Source organism: Ambystoma mexicanum, chromosome 1q (genome assembly GCF_040938575.1).
Source record: "Ambystoma mexicanum isolate Mex_15411 chromosome 1q, UKY_AmexF1_1, whole genome shotgun sequence".
NCBI lineage: Eukaryota > Metazoa > Chordata > Amphibia > Caudata > Ambystomatidae > Ambystoma > Ambystoma mexicanum.
Genome location: NC_090922.1, coordinates 264,476,602 through 264,499,327, shown reverse-complemented (window position 1 = coordinate 264,499,327; position 22,726 = coordinate 264,476,602). Strand labels below are relative to the sequence as shown.

The 22,726-nt window shown below is 47.5% G+C and overlaps 1 protein-coding gene across 2 annotated transcripts in view; it reads right to left on the bottom strand.

The window, feature by feature from the left end:
* Window positions 1-22,726, bottom strand: part of PLCG2 (phospholipase C gamma 2) — a 953,330-nt gene that overhangs the window by 835,021 nt on the left and 95,583 nt on the right. For both annotated transcript variants that reach the window (XM_069638435.1, XM_069638443.1), the window contains exon 2: window positions 2,164-2,404. In XM_069638435.1, the coding sequence (XP_069494536.1) occupies window positions 2,164-2,362 (199 nt within the window). In that variant the 5' untranslated portion in view covers window positions 2,363-2,404. The remainder of the gene's footprint in view (window positions 1-2,163; window positions 2,405-22,726) is intronic.

Below are 22,726 nucleotides of genomic sequence, written 5' to 3'. Positions count from 1 at the left end.
AGCAGCCAACATAAAAAACAATACTCATTATGTTTTCTTAGACACCACATTCATCATTAGATTCAAACCAGACAAGAAATTTAAAAATACATCAAAAGAACTAAAAATCCTTTGAAATTCTCAATAATAGGCATCAAGGTTAAAAAAAACGGACCCAGTTGTATTTAACCAAAGGTGTTTAAGGTAGAGGCAGCCAGTAGAGACAGACAACAATGGACAGTAGTTTAGAGTCAGGTGTAATTTGCCATATATCATGAATCTAGCAACGGTAGAAAAAACACTGAGCCTTTGGGAAAAGGCTGAAGACAGTCGGTGTTGAGTAGTTCCCTTCTAAAATCTGCATCCTCTTTCTCTTTATCGACTGTGCCCTGATGCCTGCGTGCTTGCGGCGCATTCTAAATACAAAAATAAATGAATAAAATACAAAACCGATGACTCCTGCAGATATTACACACATTCTCCCATAAAACTACCCGCCGGAAATGAACTGACCCTGAATTGCGCAATCATTGTGCCATTGGCAGGGCAGAGGAGAATGATTTCATAATCCTGGCATGGCATGCAGCATCTTTATGGAGCACATGCTCCGCCAGACCATCATGCATTGTAGCATAACTTAAATCCCACAAAGGAACGCCAGCCTGGATCAACCTGTTGCTCAACTGCTTGGCCATATTTACTGGTAATACGTCCCTAGCCCAAGCATCAGTCAAACAGTTGTTAAACGTATATGCAGGTTAAGGGGTCGCCATAAACCCACCAACAGATATTCCCATCCATGGGTCATAACATCAATACTCCATTTTGCTTCCCCATATGCGCAGAGAAATGATGGACCTCTTTCTGTCTAGCTGTAAGGGCCACCGGAAGCAGAATCATACTACACAGAGTGGATTGGGCAGGAGCCAGAGTTTGCCACCAGGACCAAGCCTCAAATACTGCACACCGCATGACGAGATGAACCCCTCTCCCCCTTCCCCAGGAACAGCTTTCATGAAGACGCAATGGGGGAATCCGAGAGCCAAAGCACTGGTTTGGGGCGGGGTGGATTTGACATCAAACTGTTGAAAACATTTTACGAGGTGTTTCCCCAGTCCACAAATGAAGTAAATTAATTAGAATGTGATCTCCCAGATGGAGGGCTTTTAAATTCCATACACTGTATTGCTCGCCAAAGTTCAATCTTTCAATAGCCCGAAATGATAAATGTTTTGTGCTACACACACCAAAGAACAGAACCTTAGCCTTAGCAGAAGACTGACAAGAACTGCATCGTCATTGCAAGACTTATGGCCCTGGATTCTGCCACGCACAGGACAAGGTGCAGGAGGCAAGTTCATGACATACGTGGACAAAAGCGATTCAAGAGCCAGAGATTCACTCGGCTCCGTGCACAGCCACTAATGTGTGCCCCTCTGTAACCACCGTATTGGCCTCCAATTTAGAAGAACAAAGTTATCTGTCTTCACATACTGCTCCCTGCCAAGGCCCTCTCCCCCCCCCCCCCCCGCCCCCAGAAGAAATCTCCATCAAGCCATTTCCCCACGGGTTCCTGCCAAAGCTTTGATTTCTCGTGGTTACCCTCGGTATTCAACATAGTGAACTCTTTGCAGTTGCCCGCCTTGTGCTGGGTAGGCGTTTGTTTAATAAATTATGGTTTGTCATTTCGAAATAATTCAGTTCTAGGTCTCTTAAAAATAAATAATCAGAAAAACCCAGCATCAGCATGCAAAAGGACAATTCTGACATGGCTAGTCAAACTATGTTTCTCCAAACATTATCAAAGGGTGGTTGGCTTTAACAGAAAAGCCATTAGAGTTGTGATTACAGACTTAAAGGTTTTGAGGACAGTACACACCCCTGTCTTAACCCCTTAAATCCTAAAACGAGCTATAACTTCACCTGACAAAATAGAGTATATGAATACTCAAAATAGGCTACAAAAATGTTTGCCTAGGCGGACGTATGTGATGATGTTACATGCATATCCCGCAGCTACAACACTGGATCAAGGACCACAGTCGTTAACGAGAGGGGTCAAAGGTTTTGCCATTTAAGTCCTCTGGTAACCTTTTTGGAGACATCCAGTCCAATACCGCAAATATTTCTTCTTTTAAAGGAAGAACACGTTCTATTTTTTACAGCATATTTGCTGGTACTCACAAAATCCTTCAATCTTATCGGCCGTCTTGCTCCAGGCCACCTGCCGGGTCTCCATGATCACCTGGAGGGTCCTGCGGTCGGTCTGGGACTTCCGGAAGCTGTACACCGTCATGACCGTGCCCAGCTCCAGGGTCCTCTTGATCTGGCTCTTCTCATACTCGGGCAGCGCTCTGTAGTCGCTGCTCTTTCTTCTCGCCATCTTGGTTATGTCCGAGGGGCCAGCCGATGCGCGTTAAAAGTACTGCAAGAGAAAAGAAGTTGGGGGTTTCTTTATCGCCATTTTAGAAACACATCGTTTTCAATCACGTTGTTTCAAGTGCAGGTACAAGCTGCAGGGCATGCATTTCAGCCTACGCCCGTGGGTAACTTTAAGAATCATCCCGCTTGCTGCTCATGGCGCATCTACAATGCACATGTTCATTACAATCAAACTACTCGAGAACAAAAGAAAAACATGATCCCCAACAACAAAATAAGTGCGCATTTCTTTGTAAGAAGGTAGCAATACTAGACGTTTCTCATAGTCTTATCTTTCAAACTAGAAAGAGTCCCAGGAAAATCTAGCAAGTATTCACAAAGCAACATGTTTGCCATTGGTTTAGGCATGGGACAGGCATTTGTCAGGCACAGCCATAATTGTGCCACCTGGTCATAAGATGGCAACAACTGGAAACTGGCCTCAGTACTTATGATGTCAGTGTCTGATACCTAAACCCAAGCAATATAATTGGCTTTTGCCAATGATGTTTTTAATTTTTTAACAGGACTTTAGTGCAAGGAACAGATGTGAATACACACCTACTGCTTATAAATTGACTGAAGGGGCACTTGCTATGACCCATTTTTTGCAGCAATTAAGGTATTAACTCTCAGAAGCCTCCTTAGAAATAAAACATTAGAGGCCCTAGACTGCATACGGTTTGATGTTACTGGTGATAGAGCTAGCTCTAAGACGCAGGAGAGTGGATTTTGGGCGTGCAAGGACAGGTTGCGGGTCGGAATGGCTATATGGATTGGCATGGGTGCATAAAAGGCCAATGTTATGTTCTCTTATCTTACCTTATTATAAAAAAGAGTTTAAAAATACGCTGGTTGGGAGACCGCTGAACCTAGATGTGTGGGGCTTGCCCCAAATCCCCATCCACAGGCAAAGCAATACTTTTCAATGTGATCTTCTGCCCTGGTGTATGGGTGATTCTCTGTGCAATCAAGCTACTCACACCAATGCTTGCAAAGAACCATTGATATTCTGATGAATACAGTTGGTAAAAGAAAAAGAATTCTGGGCAATCCGCCTTCATTAAAACAAATAAATACAGCAAAAGGCCTTTTTTTGCCTTTTTTGCCTTTTTTTGCCTATTAGTATTTTAAGTTCACCCATAATGAGTATTTGACTTCAGACTCATGCCCAAAGCTTTCTTTGCTGACCAAGCATTTTTTGAAGCATTCACTCACAAATGCTCCTTTTTTAAGGAGCTAATTAGTGGCCATGGACATTGCGCCATTATAGTTGGGTCAAACCTGTTATTGGGCATTTAGCATGCAGACACGTTCGAGGGTGGCATTGCAACCTTGCCACAGAGCGATCTAAGCTCGCTCCCGCCTCTACCCCAGATACTTCTGAAGTGCAATACCCTTAGGGGGGGGCATGTATTTATCCATTTACTTGTTCCTGTGCTGTATCTACCTGGTTCTTGGCCCCATTTTGCAGTGGCTAAATTACCAGGCATTATTTCTAATGCTAGAACAGGGTCAAAGATAAGACAGTGCTGTGGAAGATTAGGTCAGGTGCCTGTTTGTTGTTTATATTCCTTTCTCTAAAAAGCACTGGATATTTGCGAGTCTTTTCTCTTCATCTTTGATGGCTGGTCTTTGGAATGTGTGTTGCGTTTATGACAAAGCTTAAATCGCCTGGTCAAGAATGAGGAAACACGTGACTACCTTCAAGCCCCAAAACGAGATGCATGTCAGCCATATTCGCAAGAATCCTGTATTGGCTGGGAGTAAGTGCTTATATTAAAAAAGAATCGTCAAGAAGATCTGCTGGTTGAAGCCAATTACTGATTGCACATCAAACTGATGTACACATATTAGGCCCTGAGACTGAGAGAAATGGCGGCTATTAGGCCCTGAGACTGAGGGAAATGGCGGCTATTCGGCCCCGAGACTGAGGGAAATGGCGGCCATGCTACTGGCGTCTTTGCAATCCTCAGTGCATGTTCTACTCATCTAGAATATATGCTCTGGCCTGTGAGCAAACACATTTTTGAATGGCTCTTTATTACCACCCACTTGCTCTTTAGCACCAGAAAGATCCTACTGGGCCTAGTAAGGTCGTTGTTTTGTCCTTCCCTTGTTCCCCTCCCTTGCCTCATCGCGCTCTGAAACACTTGTGTATGAGCGTGATACAAATGAAATATCATATCATCCCCGCCTGCTGTCATGGGTGATTTCATCTACCATTGTATGCTCCTTCACCCAACCTTCTTGTCCCACATACCTTCCAGCATGCACAGGCAAAGACACCCTCAGAAAAGCATTCAACGAGGGCACAGGGACCCGTGGGAACCCTTATTTCCTACCTTCCTGCTGCAGCCATTTTGCATACCCATTGCCTGTTCACAATGTGCAATTCACATGATTCGGCTCAGCTGTCACTGAGCAATTAACCACGTCTACCACTTTCCCCAAAAGGTGGTCAATTGATGAAAGCATTAATCCAACACTCATTGCGACCATCGTCCCCTCCACCCATGCCCCTTGAACATAACCTTAGCTGATGCTTTGAAATTGGTGTCTTCCAAACCCACTGCAAAGTTTAGGATCGCAGATGAGCAGGAGAAAACAATACAAATATGAAAGCCTAACATTTAGAAAGAGGGGTGATGCGCGGACATATGTCAATGTCTATTATGCAACACCCACTAAACATTACTGAAGGCGGTTAAGTGTGGCTATATACATCAGTAAGCAGGCAAATGCATGCATGTGTCCCACAGCAAATGTAATACAAAGTGGTATTGTACAGCAAGCACACTTGTGCTATTCTGGCAGCATTGTGACATGTAACTTTGCACAGAAAGAGTGCGAGTGGAAGGAGGTTTGACTGAGTGGAGGAAGGGGCAGGTGTAGTGGAAATAACCGAGCCCTGTGTGCCGGATAGATTGTGCGAGGTTTGTGGTAATGGCACTTGGGTGTATGCTTTATCCAGACAGCCATCATTGGGACACCAAGGGAGGGAGTTTTTAGGAGGTGGGGGCAGGGTGTGTGTGGTAGGACTAAGGATGTTGTGGGTCGTACTGTGAGCTCTGAGCCATCGCAAAGAGGTCAGTGTGGTGGAGTTAGGGGGCATAAAGCTGCCATGGGGAGGTGGGGGGTTCATGAATATAGTGCTAGGGCACTAGGGAGAGTGAAAGGTAAGCTTGATAGTTGTGCACGGGAGCGGTAGTTAGGGGGCTCTCGAGGAGTCCTGTGATTGGAGTTCAGTGTTAGTCTGGAGTCCCAAGTCTGCTGTAGAGCTGAGAGCGGGGGCCCTGTCATGTTATTCATCGGGGTTTTGTGTTATTTCTGTTCTAGATTCTGTTCCTAATGATGGTACAGGTGGTTGTGATGCCTCATTTCTCATGGGTAGAATTTGCAGAGGCTGACCTGAATGAATCAGATCTCAGGGGTGTTCCTGATTTAAGCTTTGGGTGCAGGTGTATTCGCCAGTATCAGTGGTACGGTTTTATGGAGCCAATGAATAGAGAAAAATGTTAGTTAACTCTCTGAGCAATTACGTTAAAAAAGTATGAATTTGCGGGCACCTAACGGCAAACATCTTATCAGACCACTGGATAACGGATATCAGTTTACAACCTCGCAGCTCTACATGAATCCACGGAAGACGGTCTCTGAAAGTAAGATCTATGATGCCAATGACCGGAAGTAGACGGTCTGTGGTGTGTGGATCCCACAGGGGAAGTGCGACACACAAACGAGCGCCGGAAAAAGGCTGAGGCGTGCAACTGTGTTGTGTGCCTGGCTTCCCCCAGGTGGGACGCAGCGGAGGGGTGTTGGGTGTAAGGTGAGGGGCTTGTCATAGGGCGGAGGAGGGTAAGAAAGAGAGGGCCGCAGAGAGGGGACACTGGACGCGGGGCGGGGCGCCCCTGAAAGTGGAGGGAAAGAAGGGTGGAGGAAAAGAGCAGACTTGCCGTAGGCAGCCTATTAAAAGCAGCTTTCTGCAACATCTCTCTTTAAACAGCAGGATTCAGATCAAGATCCCAACAGATTGTTTGCATCTTTTAACACCTAGTTTAATTATGAGAAATCACTTGAGCATTCCAAAACATTTAAGTGGGGAAAGGTCTGTGAGCAAAGTTTCGAATCCAGACTATTCCGCTGCAGACTACATACTGTTGGCTGCACTCTGACAGCAGAGGATGTGACTGGCACATTGGGCAAAGCTGCGATCCTGGTCATGCCTAAACCAGACACGGACGACCAGATGCTTTCAAACTAGCAAGAATGTGTTTGTCTAAACCATTGCTTTGAAAACTTCGCTAGAATCTCACCCGAAATATTTGTCACAATTTAGTTGTGTTCTCTCAAGGCGTACACCTGAGCTACTCCTAGTGTTCATACCAAAACTCAAAACTTTTGCTTGCTTGGTCAATCAGGAAACCTCCTAGGAACAATGGTTTGGGATTTTTATAAATTCTCCAAATGATAGAACACTGATTTCTCCAATTATCCAATTGGGGTGCATCTAACACTTAAACAGCCCTCCCTCGACCCCCTTCTTCCATCCATCTACCACCCAATCTCAAACACCTGCTTCATTGCCAAACTCTTAGACCGCACTGCATACACCCAGCTCTGCCTCTTCACAGAATATAAGTGCCTACCCGATCCGGCCCGGTCCAGTTTCAGACCCCTCGGACGAACGGAAACTTCCCTCGTCTGGGATCAGATATAAAGAACGGCAACCTAAGAAGGCTGTGCTGCACTCATCCTCCTCGACCTTTCAGCTGAATTTCACACTATTAACCACTCCATGCCCCTGGACAGACTGCACTCTCTAGGCATCAGGGATTCTGCTATAAAATGGATCCCCTCCTTCCTCGCCTCCCACACCCAAATCACGCTCCTCCCACCTTTCTCCTCTGCCCCCGCCCAGTCTCCAAAGGGATCCCACAGGGGGCTTCCCTGTCCCCTCTCCTCTTCAATCTCTACCTAAGCCCCTACCTGCACTCATCCACTCATATGACCTAACATGCTACAACGACGCAGATGACACTCAGTTCATTTTCAAGATTCCCAAAAATCCCAGCCCCCACTCATCCTGACCTCGCTTCATGCTTCTCAGAAATTGACCGCTGGATGGCGGCTAAAACCGAAATCCTGATCTGTGGCAAAACATCCCTCTTTCCCCAACCGACCCCCAGGCCATACTCCCTAGGACCACTGTCCATAATGTCAAGCTCAATAAAGAACCTGAAATGCACATTGGACTCGGATCTAACACTCTCTTATCATATCAACACTGTATCCAGATCATGCCATTTTCCCTTCCACATACTCAGGCAAATCTTCCCTTATCTCTCCCACCCTCAAAGAGCCTCAGCCATCCTGGCTATTATTCTCTCCCGCTTAGACAATGCCAATTCCGTCTATTAGGGCACCCCTGCCTATCAGCTCAGAATGCTCCAACAAATCCAAAACTCTGCAGCTAGGCTTCTCCTTGCCCTCTCACCCAGAGAACACATGACTCCTGCCCTTAGGGTGCTTCACTGGCTTCCTATCAGACGACGGGTGACTTTCAAGGCCATGAGCATCACAGACTGTATCCTCCACAAGACAGGCCCTGAATTCCTCCAACATAAGCTTAGATCTGCCTCTGCGCTCCTCCTTGTGATCCCCCTTTCAATTCCACCAGAGTTGGAGGAGTCTCTTTCTCCGTCCAAGCTCCCACCCTCTGGAAATCCCTTCCACTCAGCATCCGCCACAAAGAGTATCACCTCTCTTTCAGGAAAGCCCTTAAAACCTGGCTCTTCCCTTCAGCAACCTGAAGAACCTTCCCCACTTCATGCTTAACTTCATGACACCTAGGCCAAGAAACTGGTTGTGCCTGCCCAATTTATCCTCGAACATAAGCTAAAGTATAAACTCGGAGCAAACCGATAATCGGGCACATCTAAGCAAAATGCCAACTGATGCTCAAGATACGTAGTTACGCACCACTTCGGTGGACGCAGCATGGCAGCCCATCCGCACGCATTCACATCCATTCACCTGACTAAAACACAATGCACAACATCTCTGCTATTAGAATGCAGCTAAGTCTCACAACAAAAATGTGGTCTAGCTGGGCACATAACGAACCTCCTGCACTCGTGCACTTTCCTGACCACCTCTCCGCTCACATCCACATGCCTGACCATCATGGGTAGCTTACTGGGGCTCAGTCACCCCACCTATTTTTCTACTGGGCCAAATGCATACATGTATTCCAACCACTTCTGTCAATTTTCCCATACCGTGGACTTGGGTCCCCCGAGCGTGTTCCCCCCATAAGCACATTGAGGTCTTACTAATGGGATAAAGGCGCTTTACAAATGACCAACTACTACTACTTCTCATTCACGTTACTTAATTTATCGAAGGGTATTATTTTATTATGCTCCACTGAGCAATATCTGACATAACAATCCTAAATGTAAATTAAGTACGAATATTGATCATGCCTTTTTGTCTGCAGTGACTACCTGGCCCTCATACATAGCATGAAGCAATCAGACTTAACTGAGACAATGAGTACACATGTGACAATTACAGAGGTAAATCAGTGGCGTAACACAAAATGTGGGGGCCCCTCTGCGAGCCATGCTCAGGGGGCCTCCCCCAACTCGGCAACAACACACAGGTCGTGCCGCACTCTGGGCGGGCTTAGATTATCACGCTTGCACAATACGCATGAACATGCTGCTGAAGGGGTATGCTGCACACTGTACTACGAGAAAGATATAAATGGGCCTCATTACGGGTCTGTCGGTAACCCTGCCGGTGATACCAGCGGGTTGCTGCCATACCTGAAAAGAAATACTGCCACTTGACTTCCCGGTAACACCGGGGTATTACAACCCCGGGGGCCGGGAAGTCAGTTGCCGGTAATTCTGTAAATCCCCATTCCCATAGAGTCACATATGACTCTATGAGAATGGGGAACACCGAAGCACCGGCAATGTCAATAACGGTGCCGGTACCTTCGTTACGGCTGCGTAACGTGGCCGCTGTGCCCGGCAGGTTTGACCCTGCCAGACACAGCAACTCCGGCAGGCAGACCCGTAGTGTGCCGGTCCTGCACACTTGTAATGAGACCCAATATGTGTTTTAATACAATATACAGCACACTTGCTTAGAAAAATTGCCTAAAAAGCAAGAGTGTTTGCAATTGTTTTGTAGGGGAACACCAATCCAATACAAGCAAGTCACCAACAATGCCCAGGAACATGAATGCTTTGCTATTAAAAATGCCATGCCACATTAAAAACATGCCCCACTGGCTGCACAATGTAGACCAGTGTAGACACGTAATAACATTACAGTAAAGCATGCCAGGCCACATTTAGACATACCTAGACTGGTTGCACTAAAATGCCAGTCGAAGCAATAACACTCATCAAGAAGAGAGCGCACATTCAAGCCTGGGTCTCTGCGGCCTCTAACAACACAGCCAAACTCTTTAAAATCTGCAAGGAACTGGTCAATCCTGTTGTGATCTTTACTTCTCCTGTTCCCTGCTAGGCTCTCTGTATGGTTCTGGATGAAACTCGGGACATCCTGTCCTCCATCTCCTCTTCCTCTCCCTCGTCCTCTCTCGGCCCCCATTTGGCCATCTCTACCTCTCCTCCTCCTTTCTCCTCTTTCTCTCTGGCAACACCTGACAAGGTTTCTAGACAAGTCCGATCAATGAAAGTGTCGTACAAACAGGTGCTCCCTTGCTCCTCCAGAACCATCAAGGACCATATTGACACCCTCGCTCCAGCCTTGACCAATTTCTGTAATCACTTGTTCGCCGCTGGAACTTTCCCCACTCCCCTTAAGCACTCCCTTGTGCACCCACTCCCCAAGAAGCCGTCTGCCGATCCTACCTACCCGGCAAACTATCGCCTAATCTCCATCAGCCCTTTCCTGGGCAAACTCTTGGAAAAGCTTGCCGTCTCCCAGCTTATTCTCCACACTTAATCTGTTGGTTGTCTCCATGACCATCAGTCTGGCTTAAGAGCTGCCAGAGGCATGGCAACTGCTCTCCTGAACACCCGTGAAGATCTGCACTCTAACCTTGATTCCAGAATTCCTTCTGTCTTAAACCTCCTTGATCTTTCCTCTACTTTCGACACAGTCAACAACGCCATCCTGATCAATCGACTACGTTAGAACCTGGGCATCACGGATTGGGCCCTGGAGTGGCAGACCTCCGTCCTATTGGACTGCACCTCCCAGGTCCAACTTGGTCCCTTTCTCTCGGCCACCTCTCTCTACCTGTGGAGTTCCCCAGGGCTCTATCCTCTCACTGTGGTTTTTCAACCTCTACTTGGCCCCTTTGGCCACCTGATCTCTACCTTCTCCTCTAACTTTCAGTGTTATGCAGATGACACTCAGCTTTCCTTCAGGATCCTCTCCTCCCTCGCTCATTCCTGACTGTCTATCCGCGATTCAGGATTGGTGCGCCTCCAACAATCCTTAATGCCAGTAAGACAGAGATCCTTCTCACTAGGACCTCTGTCTGTGCTTTCCCTCTCTCGCTCTGTCCACCCACCTTGGGCCCTCTTCCTTTGCCTTCCTGCAAGGCAAACAACCTTGGTGTCATCTTCGACTCCACTCTCTCTTTCTCTCCTTACATCTTGGGCGTCGCCAAGAAGTCCCACTACCAGCGGCTCCTCCTCAAAAGGGACTCTTCCCTTTCTCACTTTCCCCCAGAAGCTCACTGTCTCCAGAGCCCTGTTTCTCTCTAGGCTGGACTACTGCAACAACCTCTTTCTCAATCTGCCTTCCTCCACTCTCCACCCTCTGCAACTAATCCAGAACAGGACTGTGAGATTTAGCCTCAAGCCCAGTGATTGTATCTCTCCAGCCCTGAAACCTCTCCACTGGCTGCCAGTGGCTGCAAAGATCAAGTTCAAGACCCTTTGCATTGTCCACAAAGCTTTCTAGGGTCAGGTCCCACACTACATCCAACTCTCTTCCAAAATACCTTCCTTCTCGAGCCCTTCACCAGCTACCTCCAACCCTCTAAGGGTTAGACGCTTCTCCAGGCAGAGAATGGGGGTACATCTCCCATCTGCAGGTGCCGCCCTCTGGAATGGCCTCCCTGCTCCTCTCAAACTTGAGCGGACCACCTGAAGTTCCGGAAGCAGCTCAAAACGTTCCTCCTCTCGGCTTTCTCCCTCTGCCTCCCCTGCTGACCTACCTGACCTACCTGTCTGCTGTACCGACTGGTTGCTTGACTACCCTCAGAGTCTCATTGAGTCCAGACTCTTTCTTGATCAATCACCCTTGCACTGCCCCCGGGCCTACCACGCACTTAGGGGCTGTAACTGGAACCCTACAGTTCTTTGTTCTCCTTGCACTACCCAGAGCCGCCCTGCACTTACTCATAGCATTACTGCCTTGTTTTCCCCTCCCCTCTTCCTTGCACTTCCCCCCTCCCTTTCCCCTTGCATTTCTCATTCTCGCACAATCTGAATGACACAAGGCGTAATAAGATTGGTTGTCTTGACCTTCTTCTGTCTTCCCTCACTTGTCTTGTCGTGCCTAGAAACACTTGTGTCGAGGCATGTTCTAAATGCCTTATATCATATAATTTTATCACAGATGCCCAGAAAAATATACAATGCCGCTGTAAAAAACGGCTACACTGGCAGTACCCAAATGCCAGTCTAGCCAAGTATTTACACTTAGCAGGACTGCTTTTATCAGAAATACACAGTAAAAAAAAAATTCATACTAAACTAAAGGAATGACAAGACTGACTGCACCAAAATGACTCTAGCCACTAATACCACATATCATGCCTGCTTAGCCTGCACATGGACAACCATTATGATTTATCGCACACTCCCACCACCACACATCCTCTCTCCCGCCCACCCCCTACCCCAACCTCCAAAATCAACTCCTTGGCCTAGAATTACCTTCACGTCCCTCTTCCTTGTCCCAGAGATTACATATTAGGCTCCTTGTCTCATAGGTAAGTACTGAGATGAGGACGAGTGGGACTAGGAGTAATGAAGAGTACAGGTCACAGAGTCAGACATTACCTCCATGCACCTCTACCTCATCCCAGTACTTGTGTATGAGGCAGAGTGCCTCATACACAAGTACTGCCTCATACACCAGTACAGGGACGAGGAAGAATATGGCTAGGAGTAATGACGATTACAAATAAGTAATCAAGGCATTAAACACAAGTAGTGGTGTAACACCATTGAGTTGACTGGGCTTCAGCACTCCCCCCCCTGAAATTTTGGGCTATGTTGACTCAACCTCGCTGACTTTCAGAGCAGTTGCCGGACAGAACAGCACACAGATGTTAAACGGCACCTGGGTTTCGCTGTTAACAAGGGCCCAGCAATTACTAACGTAAAGCATTTCACTGCTAGTACCTGCTTTCAAACACCACATTTTTTAGGCAATTTAAATCGTGATTTGGGTTTAGAACTTGTATGCCAGGGGAGTGATTGGAAGGGTAGAGAGGGAACAGGAGACAGCTCATTCTCACAGTAGTCCATAAGTGGGTGCTTTCAGACTTACAGGAGAGATTTAACTGCTTGTAACATTGAAGTTGCACTAGAACAGTCTCATTAAAATGCGTAAAGAAGTTAGATGTCCCCAAAACAAATATGTTTGCCCCTCCCCTAACTCCCGTGAAGTTAGCGCCTCCCCCAACATTTGAAGGATCAGCCCCCTCGAAATGTAGGTTTTGTTGCGCCCCTGAACACAGACACACACCATTCACCATATACACACACACACAGCCAGCCATCCATCCATACATTTACGTGTGCACTCTTTCACCATACAGGCACACCCAGTGTGCACCCTTTCACCATGCAGGCACACCCAGGTAGCAACCCATACATTTATGTGCTCCCCCTTTCACCATAGAGGCACACACACCCAGGCACCCACCCATGAATTTAAATGTGCACCCTTTCACCATACACTCACACAGGCAGCCACCTATACATTTTAGTGTGCACCCTTTCACCATGCAGGCACACTCAGGCAGCCACCATAAGGGGGCACCCTTTCACTGTACACGCACGCACACCCAGCCACCCATACATTTGTGTGCACCCTTTCACCATACACTCACACAGGCAGCCAACTACACATTTAAGTGTACACCCTTTCAAAATACACACACACACGTCATGGGGTTGAGGAGAGCCCCACTACTTCAAAAAGAAATTGTTTCTTTTTGAAGTCACTCTAACTTCAGGACCGAACCATAACGGAAATAACTTCTTTATGAAGGCAGAGTGACTTCAAAAATAAACTATTAATTTTTGATGTCATAGGGCTCCCACCACCCCATTACATGGAGGCCTCCAGCCTGGGGTCTTCCATGTCATGGGGTGGGGGCAGCCTTCGAACTTCAAAAAGAAAGTTCCTTTTTGTAGACACTCTGCCTTCATTAAAAAAATATTTGTTACAGAAATTATTTCTTTATGAATGCAGAGTGAATTGAAAATGAAATATTTAAAAAAGAAAAATTGGAAAAAATATTTTTTTCTTTTTTTTTTCCCCTCCCAGGACATGAGCTAGCGGGGCCCCCGCAGTGCGGGGGCTGTGGGCCTCCGTTATGCCAGTGGAAGTAGTGAAAGATCTTGTGAGGACAGTGTCCCACACATTGAATTATCGCAGGGAGGGTGGCAGCGTACACGGTGATGCATGGCCCCATCATTGATTTCAACCTCAATAAGTTCCCACTACTCTCTATCTCTCTGGATTCCTATTTAGATAAAATGACAGCAATATTTCTAAACTTTTATAAAACATTGCACACCAGCGAACTGACCAGGCAAACCTGTGACGCTCCAACACATCCGGGTTTGTACCACACCAGATTCCTTTCTGAGAATGAATATCAGCTAGCCTTGAGTGACAGATTGAAAAAAGGTAGAAGACACCACACGTTTAAGTGGTAAGTAAGGCAGGGAGCATGTATGCACCCATTTCCCTAAGTTTTATTCTCCATCCATCAAGACCTGGAACTCCATTTCAAATCTTTTGACTGAAAGGCTCTTGAAAGGAGATTGATACATTGTCTATTATACGGGCTGGAGACTGATGAGACTGATGCTAAGAGGGCACGCCCCACTGTAAGGTGGATTTGGAGAAGCAACAGATCTTTCGGTACAAGCTCTATTCATTAAGGGTTATCTCTCCACATCTGTTACTTTAAGATACTTGATATCTCACACCATAGGAACCAGCAGAACCTGAGTGGTACGCTTCCTCGGCAAGAGGTTAAAAAAGGACAGTGTTGACCAGCTGCTAGTCCATTCTCGGGATCACTGGAAACCACAAACCTTTAAGGGGAATATTTTTAGGGAGGTGCAATGCCAGAACTGTCCGCTTGTTGCTTGTCAGTCTTGTGCAGCTCATCCAGTCGTGCTTTGTTCGTTGCAGTTTTATTCTTTTGGTACTGCATTGGGCCCGATTCGCAGAGCCTTATCCTATGGTATTGCGCCATTATAAAACCCTTCTGTGAATCAGGCTCTTATTCTTTTTAATTGCAGGGTACAGGTTCCAGAATGCAAAGGGAAAAATAACTTGAGGAAATGCACATGGCTGTCGTGGGACAAGTTGACTGCTCTGCAATACTGCCCCTCTATGCTGCTCCATGCACATGGTAACATCCTCTGCCATTCAACTCTTCCCTTCAGTATTAATCACTCATACCTCTATATGAGTTGTTATGGACTACAATTGTGCCTTTTAATCTGGCCATTAGTTCCACACACAAATGCTGGCATCGTAAGCCAACATTAAGAGGTCTAGCTTCTGGACCCATGTCGCAAAGAGGCAATATCTATCATTTGGGAGCCTCTGGAGAATGATTAATGTGAAAGAACCATGAAATATCAGCAGTACCAGTGGCAGTATGTGCCCCCAAATAACCTCTCAACTGTGGGGATGCTTGGCTACTACAGAGTACGCGAAGAACTGCCACATGAATAGGAATACTTATCACCATTAAGCTTCGCTTGGGAAAAGGAAGGTACACAGTTTTTTCAGGCTTTCGATTCAAGAAGAAATCATCTTCCCACATCTTCTGTATCCTGCATAACATTTTTCAGAGCCTCAGACGCTGTTGGGAATATAGCTGAAACTTTTTTCAGCCGAAAACTTGTGCTGTCCAGTACATGCATTCCCAACTTGCTCCCTATCCTTTGGCTACTTCCCACACACCCATTTCAGGAGACATTAGGATTTCAAATCCCACCATACTGCACAGTCCACACATTTCTAAAAACTATATCAAAGAGTTTTGAACCAAACATGAACAGATGCTTTTAAGTAAAAGGGGCAATTCATGTTCAACACAGATAGCCTCTTTTCAATTTGTGCAAACCCTCAATTTCTTGTGGTGGGCGTGACAGAATGTCATTGGCGAGGATGGGCTTGCCCGAGCTTTTTGATTTTTAGTACACACATTGATGTGGGTAGTTCTGTTTCTAAACGGGAGGTCTGCTAATCAGACCCCCCATTTCCTGAAATGCTCCATGTCAAAATGATAGTGCACCCATGTGCCTTTGCTAGGGCAGCTTCCTGGTGCACTTAGCACGAGCCCTTCATTGGGACATGGCAGGTTCTAAGATCACATGTACATCCCTGACAGTTGCTGGAATACAACGTTCTGCAGGTGCTAGTGACTTTTTAATCGTACGCACCTTTGTTTCCACATTCAATTATTGTATGCCTTAGTCAGTCTGATGGCAGGTAAATCTTTACATATAAGCCATGCCTGTTTGGGCCATGGTTACTACTAAGAGCACACAATTATACAACCTGAGCAATCTGATATCACACTAACGTCAGCTCGTGAGTAGGGCCCAGCTATGACAGGATTGATGTGTATTAGTGTCAGGTCTCACTGTCTCTACTCCTGCTGTGTGGAACAATGTCCTGGCTGCTGCCTTGGGATCCTCCTGCTGGAAAGGCAACACTTTCTTCCCCGGGCTTTGGGACACTTCCCTGGAGGTCTCCTTGGAACTGGTGCTTCAAAGGCAGCACTGGCATAACAAAACCATATTCACACCGGGGTGCTGACAACTGGAGACTGGAGTCCTTTGAGATCAGCAGACATGGGATGGTGACAGAGTCAGAGAATCCAGAAGGGAGAAGTGGACTGAAAGAGGGGTTTCACCATCTTGATTTCTTTTAGGGCTCTCTACAACTTCCTATTCCCCTTGCCCCCATTTCCTGCAGGACAAGACACCCTGGGTACAATGTCAGAAGGCAAGGGCCACTTGTTACAACACTAGCGATTAGATTAGACACTTTACAGCAGGGCGCACACTGTCCCCTAAACATCCCCAAGGAAAAGTGGTGGTGAATTACTGTAGATAAAGATGACTCTGCTGGTTGCACTTGAACCAGGCTCCTGTTGTATGAAGGTGAAGGACTCCCTGCAGATACAAGCAAACCTCATGGAGGGGAAGTACAGAACTAAAGGAACCATCTTACCCTGGAGGCACAGGAATGGGCCTCCCATGACCCTGCAATCCCAGAAGTAGCAGGAATCCTCTATCACTGTGTTGAGAAAACTTTGAGCCGGATTGGCTACGATCAACCCCTTTGAGCTGCCACAGGATCCGCGATGCTGCTTTCGATACTATGCAAACTTTGAATACCTTGCTGCACTTTCAAACATTCTTATGCAGGCTCAACATATTGAAGTGGACTGACTCATCTCAACTTGATCGCAGGCTTGATATTGTGGCAGCAACTGACTCGTTTGATTGCTCGAAGCCATTGACTCGCTTTTGTCGAACACCAGCTCCACCTATCAGAGCCATCATCTTGCCGCCAACTCGACTGCTTGGCCCAAATCATCTGAAGACATTGTTTCACCATCTCCAATGCCGACTTGACGCATCGGGAGCCCAGATCTTCAAACCAAAACAAGAGGAGGCTTTAGGGGGTTCCAGGGACTGGGGCCCTCTGACAGGTTCATGACCATGACCCTACTACACTAGTCAAAGACTAAGGTCTGGTGACACCCTGACAAGGACAGAAGAACAAGTTACTTATCTTACCTGGCAACATTCTTTCGATGGGATGTTCCTCCAATGTATTCCACATCTTTGACAGTAATGACCACAGCTGTGCTGCTTCGGATAACTTTTTTCGGCGTAGGCGTCCTGCGTCGATGACGTTGATACGCTGTCCCTCGAGAGCCTCCGTGGCTGGTCGATGTCACCGGATGTTATATTTAGGACGCACGACGCCCGAGCCTCAGTTGTAGTTTTTTTCCCAGAATGTGTGGCACCAATCTCCTACCAGTATGACTACAGAAAGCCTTTTGGAACCGTAAGCTGCAATCGCATAAGAAATTCTGTAGAGGCACAGGCTGGGAGGGTACGATGCGGAATACGTCGGAGGAACATCCCATCGAAAGAACGTTACCAGGTAAGATAAGTAACTTGTTCTTCGAAGTGATTGTGTCCTCCGACATATTCCACATCTTTGACAGACTCCCAAAGCAGTACCAACGTATGGAGGAGGGAAAAGAATTTACAATTTCATCAATTTAGAATGCCCAATCAAATTACAGAATAGAGGACTGCTTTACCAAAGGCCAAATCCTGCCCATGGATAGAGTCCAAGGAATAATGTTTCACAAAAGTATGGACAGAGGCCCATGTGGCTGCTTCGCAAATATTGTGAATTGGAACACCCCTTTGTAGGACAGTGGAGGCAGCCATACCCCTAGTAGAATGAGCCCATAAGCCTACCGTAGGGTCCTTTCCCGCGAAACGGTAACACTCAGAGATCGTCAAGGTCTGCTTGGAAACAGCCTGACCTAAACACCTTCCAGCATAACCAACAAAGAGCTGATTGTCCACTCTGACCCAGGACATCCGTGAGAGATAGAAACTCAAAGCTCTTCTAGGATCCAACCTATGGAGCGTCTCCTCTTCCTTACCAGCATGCGGAGGAGGATAAAATGCCGGAAGAATTACCTTCTGGCTCAAATGGATTTCTGATACAACCTTCGGAAGAAAAGAAGGCCGCACCCTAAGGACAACCCTGTCCTTATGGAACTAAGTTATTATTATATTATTATTATTATTATTATTATTAAGTGAAGGGTGGTTTGGTGGAAAGCGCCTCAAACTCACTCACTCTGCGTGCGGAAGTAACTGCCACTAAAAATACAGTTTTAAAGGACAACAGTCGCAATGGACAAGAATATAAGGGCTCAAACGGAGCTCCCATTAAGAACTTTAAAACCAAATTCAAATCCCATCCCGGCACCTGGAAAGGCGACGGAGGAAACACATTAGTTAGCCCTTTTAGAAACTGAGAGATCAAAGGGATCTTAAAATAAGAACATTCCTCAGACGAGCGCTTAAATATGGACAGCGCCGCCAGGTAACCCTTAATGGTACCTACTTGCAGGCACTTGTGGGCTAAAGAAAGCAAAAAAGACAAAACCATAGGAATGGAACATTGGAAAGGATCCACATTCTGTACCCTGCACCAGTCACAGAACTTTCTCCAATGGCAACAATACAGAGTTTTTGTTGCAGGCCTTCTGGCCGAAAGCAACACCTTTCGGGGAGGTCCCAATCCTTATACCTCAACCTTTCAGCTACCAAGCGTGAAGGTTGAGGGACTTAACCTCTGAATGGAGAACCCGACCCCTCTCCCATGAGAGCAGATCGTCTCGGTAAGGGAGGCGGCGTGGAGGGCAGATGGACATGTCGAGAAAGTCCGGGTACCACGCTCTCCTGGCCCATGCTGGAGCAATGAGGATCATCCGGGAACCGAACCTCCGCAACACCTGCGGAATGACGGGGACTGGAGGAAACGCGTACAGCAGTGGGAAGGACCACTCCACTACAAACGCGTCCCCTAAGGCTCCTCTTGGAGGAAATTTCTACGAGCAGAACCTTTCGCACTTCCGGTTGACACTGGTGGCGAAGAGATCCACTTGAGGGGGTTCCGCAAAGGTCGAAGATCTCCAACAGAACTTCCAGAGTCAGCTCCCACTCGTGAGAGACCGTGCTCTGCCTGCTCAGAGTGTCCGCCGCCATGTTTTTGTCTCCGGCCAGATGATGGCCCAGAACCAAAGAGGCATCGCCTTCCTGCACAACAGGAGTGACCCTGCCCCCCCTTTTTTGTTGCGGTAGTGCATGGCCACTGTATTGTCCGTCATAATCAAGACATTCTTCCGCCGCACAGATGGCAGAAAAGCCTTCTGGGCTAGCCTGACAGCCCGCAGCTCTAACAGACTGATGTGGAGTCTGGACTCTGACGGAGACCAACGGCCGCTGGTCGTCAACTCGTTGGTATGAGCTCCCCAACCCGTGAGGGATGCGTCCGTCACGATCGTCACCTCCAGCCAAAGTTGCCAAAATGGCACCCCCTTCATCAAATTGCCCTTGACGGCCCACCACAGAAGATCCTGTGTGACCTAGGGCGGAATCAGAACGGGATCCGAAATCCTGCTGGAGAACTGTGACCACTGCATCTTGAGAGCCCACTGCAGAGATCTCATCCGCAGCCTGGCCTCTGGCACCAGGAAAATGCAGGATGCCATGAGGCCGAGCAACCTCAAGAACTTGAACGCCGGGAGACTCTAGGCACGTTGAAACTTGTCCACCATCTGCAGAATGTGATGAGCCCTCACCTGGGGAAGCGAGCACAGCCCCAGTTTAGTTTAGTTTCTTTATTTATAAAGCACGTCCGAACCCTCAGGTAGCTGGGCGCATAATCATGTGCACAGCGGAGTTACATATCGTTACACGAACATCATAATACAACAGACAGAGCATACATTGGTCCAGGCTCTGAATGTTTACATACAAGAGTAGAATATACTGAGAAGAGTATGTACAGAGAATAGGCACAAAATAGTTACAATGGCGAGTGAGTACCGTGTTACAGGTTGGTCCTGAATAGGCTGTAGATAGAGTAAACATTACTGGTTGCATTACAATTACATTGCAGGTAGAGAGCGGCGGCTGGCCGGTCGTGTCGGTGAGAGTCTAGATGTCTAGGCTAGTAGCCATGATTTTACCATGGCTCTGAATAGCCAGAATGCGGTTTCCGATCTAATTGTAGGAGGGAGGGTGTTCCAGCATTGTGCTGCGAGCACTGGGAAACTGGAGCCTCCTGCTGTTTTTAGGTTATAGTTACGGATCTTTAGTTGGTGCAGGTAAGGAGTTCTGGTGGGTCTAATGGGGCAGTGTCTAGAGAATTTGTCTGAAAGGTAACGTGGGGCAGTACGTGACAGGCACTAGTGGGTGATGACCAGGGTTCTTAGCTTAATTCTGTCGCGGATCGGGAGCCAGTGGACTTCTTTGCTAACTGTGGATATGTGCGCCTTGCGCGGGAGGTTGAGGGCACATCTTAGTGCATTATTTTGCAGGATCTGGAGCCTGTTCAAGTTTTTTGTGGTAGTGCCTAAGTAGGGTGTGTTGCAATAGTCTAATTTAGACAATATCAGCGCTCTAGATAGGGTGAGGCAACTAGAGGTGGAGAGAAAAGGCCTGCAGGCATTGATCAATTTATTGGTGTATGAGGTAGTTGAGATGGTAGAATTTATTTGTTTCTTTAGTGACAAGGTAGAGTCGAGGTATACACCTAGTGTTTTGACCTCGTTGGATACTTTTATGATGTTGCCATCAATGGTAAAGGATAGGTACCTTTGGTCCAGTTTGTTGAGGCGAGCCTGGGAGCCTACGATAAGCAATTCTGTCTTATCGTCGTTTAGGCAAAGACTGTGTGTAGCCATCCAGGCTTGGATTTCTAAGTAGATATCATTAAGCTTTGCAACATCTTCTTCATAGCTACCAGTGAGCGTGATGAGGACCTGGCTGTCGTCTGCATAATTAGTGTAGCTGACACCCAGATCGTCAAGACAGTCAAATAGGAGCTTCGTGAAGGTGTTGTAAAGTGTGGGAGAAATGCAAGAGCCTTGGGGCACTCCACATGTGATTGGGATAGGGTCCGCAGGCGCAGTGGGGGCGAAGACTCTAGTCGACCTGTCAGACAGAAATGACTGGATCCACTTTGTGGCATTCTGAGAGAATGCAGCAGCTGAGGAGAGGTGTTGAGTGAGGATCTGGTGGTCAACCAGATCAAAGGCAGCAGAGAGATGAGATGAGATGAGTCGAGCACTGCTCCGATGTACTGGAGCCGCTAGGTAGGTGTCAAATGTGACTTCTTTAATTGAGGGAGAAGCCCAGCTAGTGAAGGGAGTGGCAGGTGACGGACAGATGATCCAGGGCTTGATCGGGAGAATGCACCCTGATCAACCAATCGTCCAGGGAGGGGTAGATGTGAATCCCCCCTTTCCTGAGATACGCTGCTACCACCACCATCAGCTTGGTGAAGACCCTCGGGCGGAGGTCAATCCGAACGGCAGGACCCGAAACTGAAAATGCAAGTCACCAACCATGAACCTCAGGTACTTCCTGGGCTTTGGATGAATCGGCACATGAAAGTAAGCATCCTTGAGGTCTAGAGACACCAACCAATGTTGCAGTTGAAGGGCCTGGAGGACTTGAGAAAGAGTTACCATCTTGAACTTGTCCTTCCTGAGAAGCTTGTTCAGCCCACGCAAGTCCATGATGGGTCTCAATCCCCCGTTTTTCTTTCGGGATCAAAAAATAAGGGGGAATACCATCCCTTGTTCCTCTCCGCTACAGGCACCAGTTCTATGGCGCCTTTCTCCAGCAGGGATAGGATTGCCTGCGCAAGGAGCAGACCCGGATGCTTCAAAGAGAGCTTCCCCGGTGGATTGTCGTGAGGCCTCTGCCGAAAGGGGAGACAGTAGCCATGGGTTATGATCTCCAGAACCCACACATCTGAAGTAATGGCAAGCCATTTTCCAAGATGCTGAGCAAGTCTGCCCCCAACCAGCAAACCATGGGACATGGCCTCATGACTGAGCAGACGCGGCTGCGGCAGTGCCTGAGGGGAAAGAGGCAACTGCCCGAGCAGCTTTGGCACCTCAGTACCTTGCTTTCCACCTCTGGTACTCCTACGGTGGCCCCTTTGACTGGGAGCTCCTCTCGAGCTACCAAAGGCAGAGTAGTATCAAAAGGAACCTCCCCTCCATTGCTGTCCCCTAGGACGAAAAGACGGAGGTTGACGTACTGCAGCGCTTAAAGACTTCGCTGCAGCTTTGGAGGTCTGCAACCTCTCAAGGCTTGCGTCAGCCTTGCTGTCAAAAAGATGGACACGATCAAAGGGCATGTTGAGGAGCCGGGATTGCACATCAGGAGCAAACCCCGATTTCCGCAACCACGCAAACCTGCGTATAACGGTGCTCGCA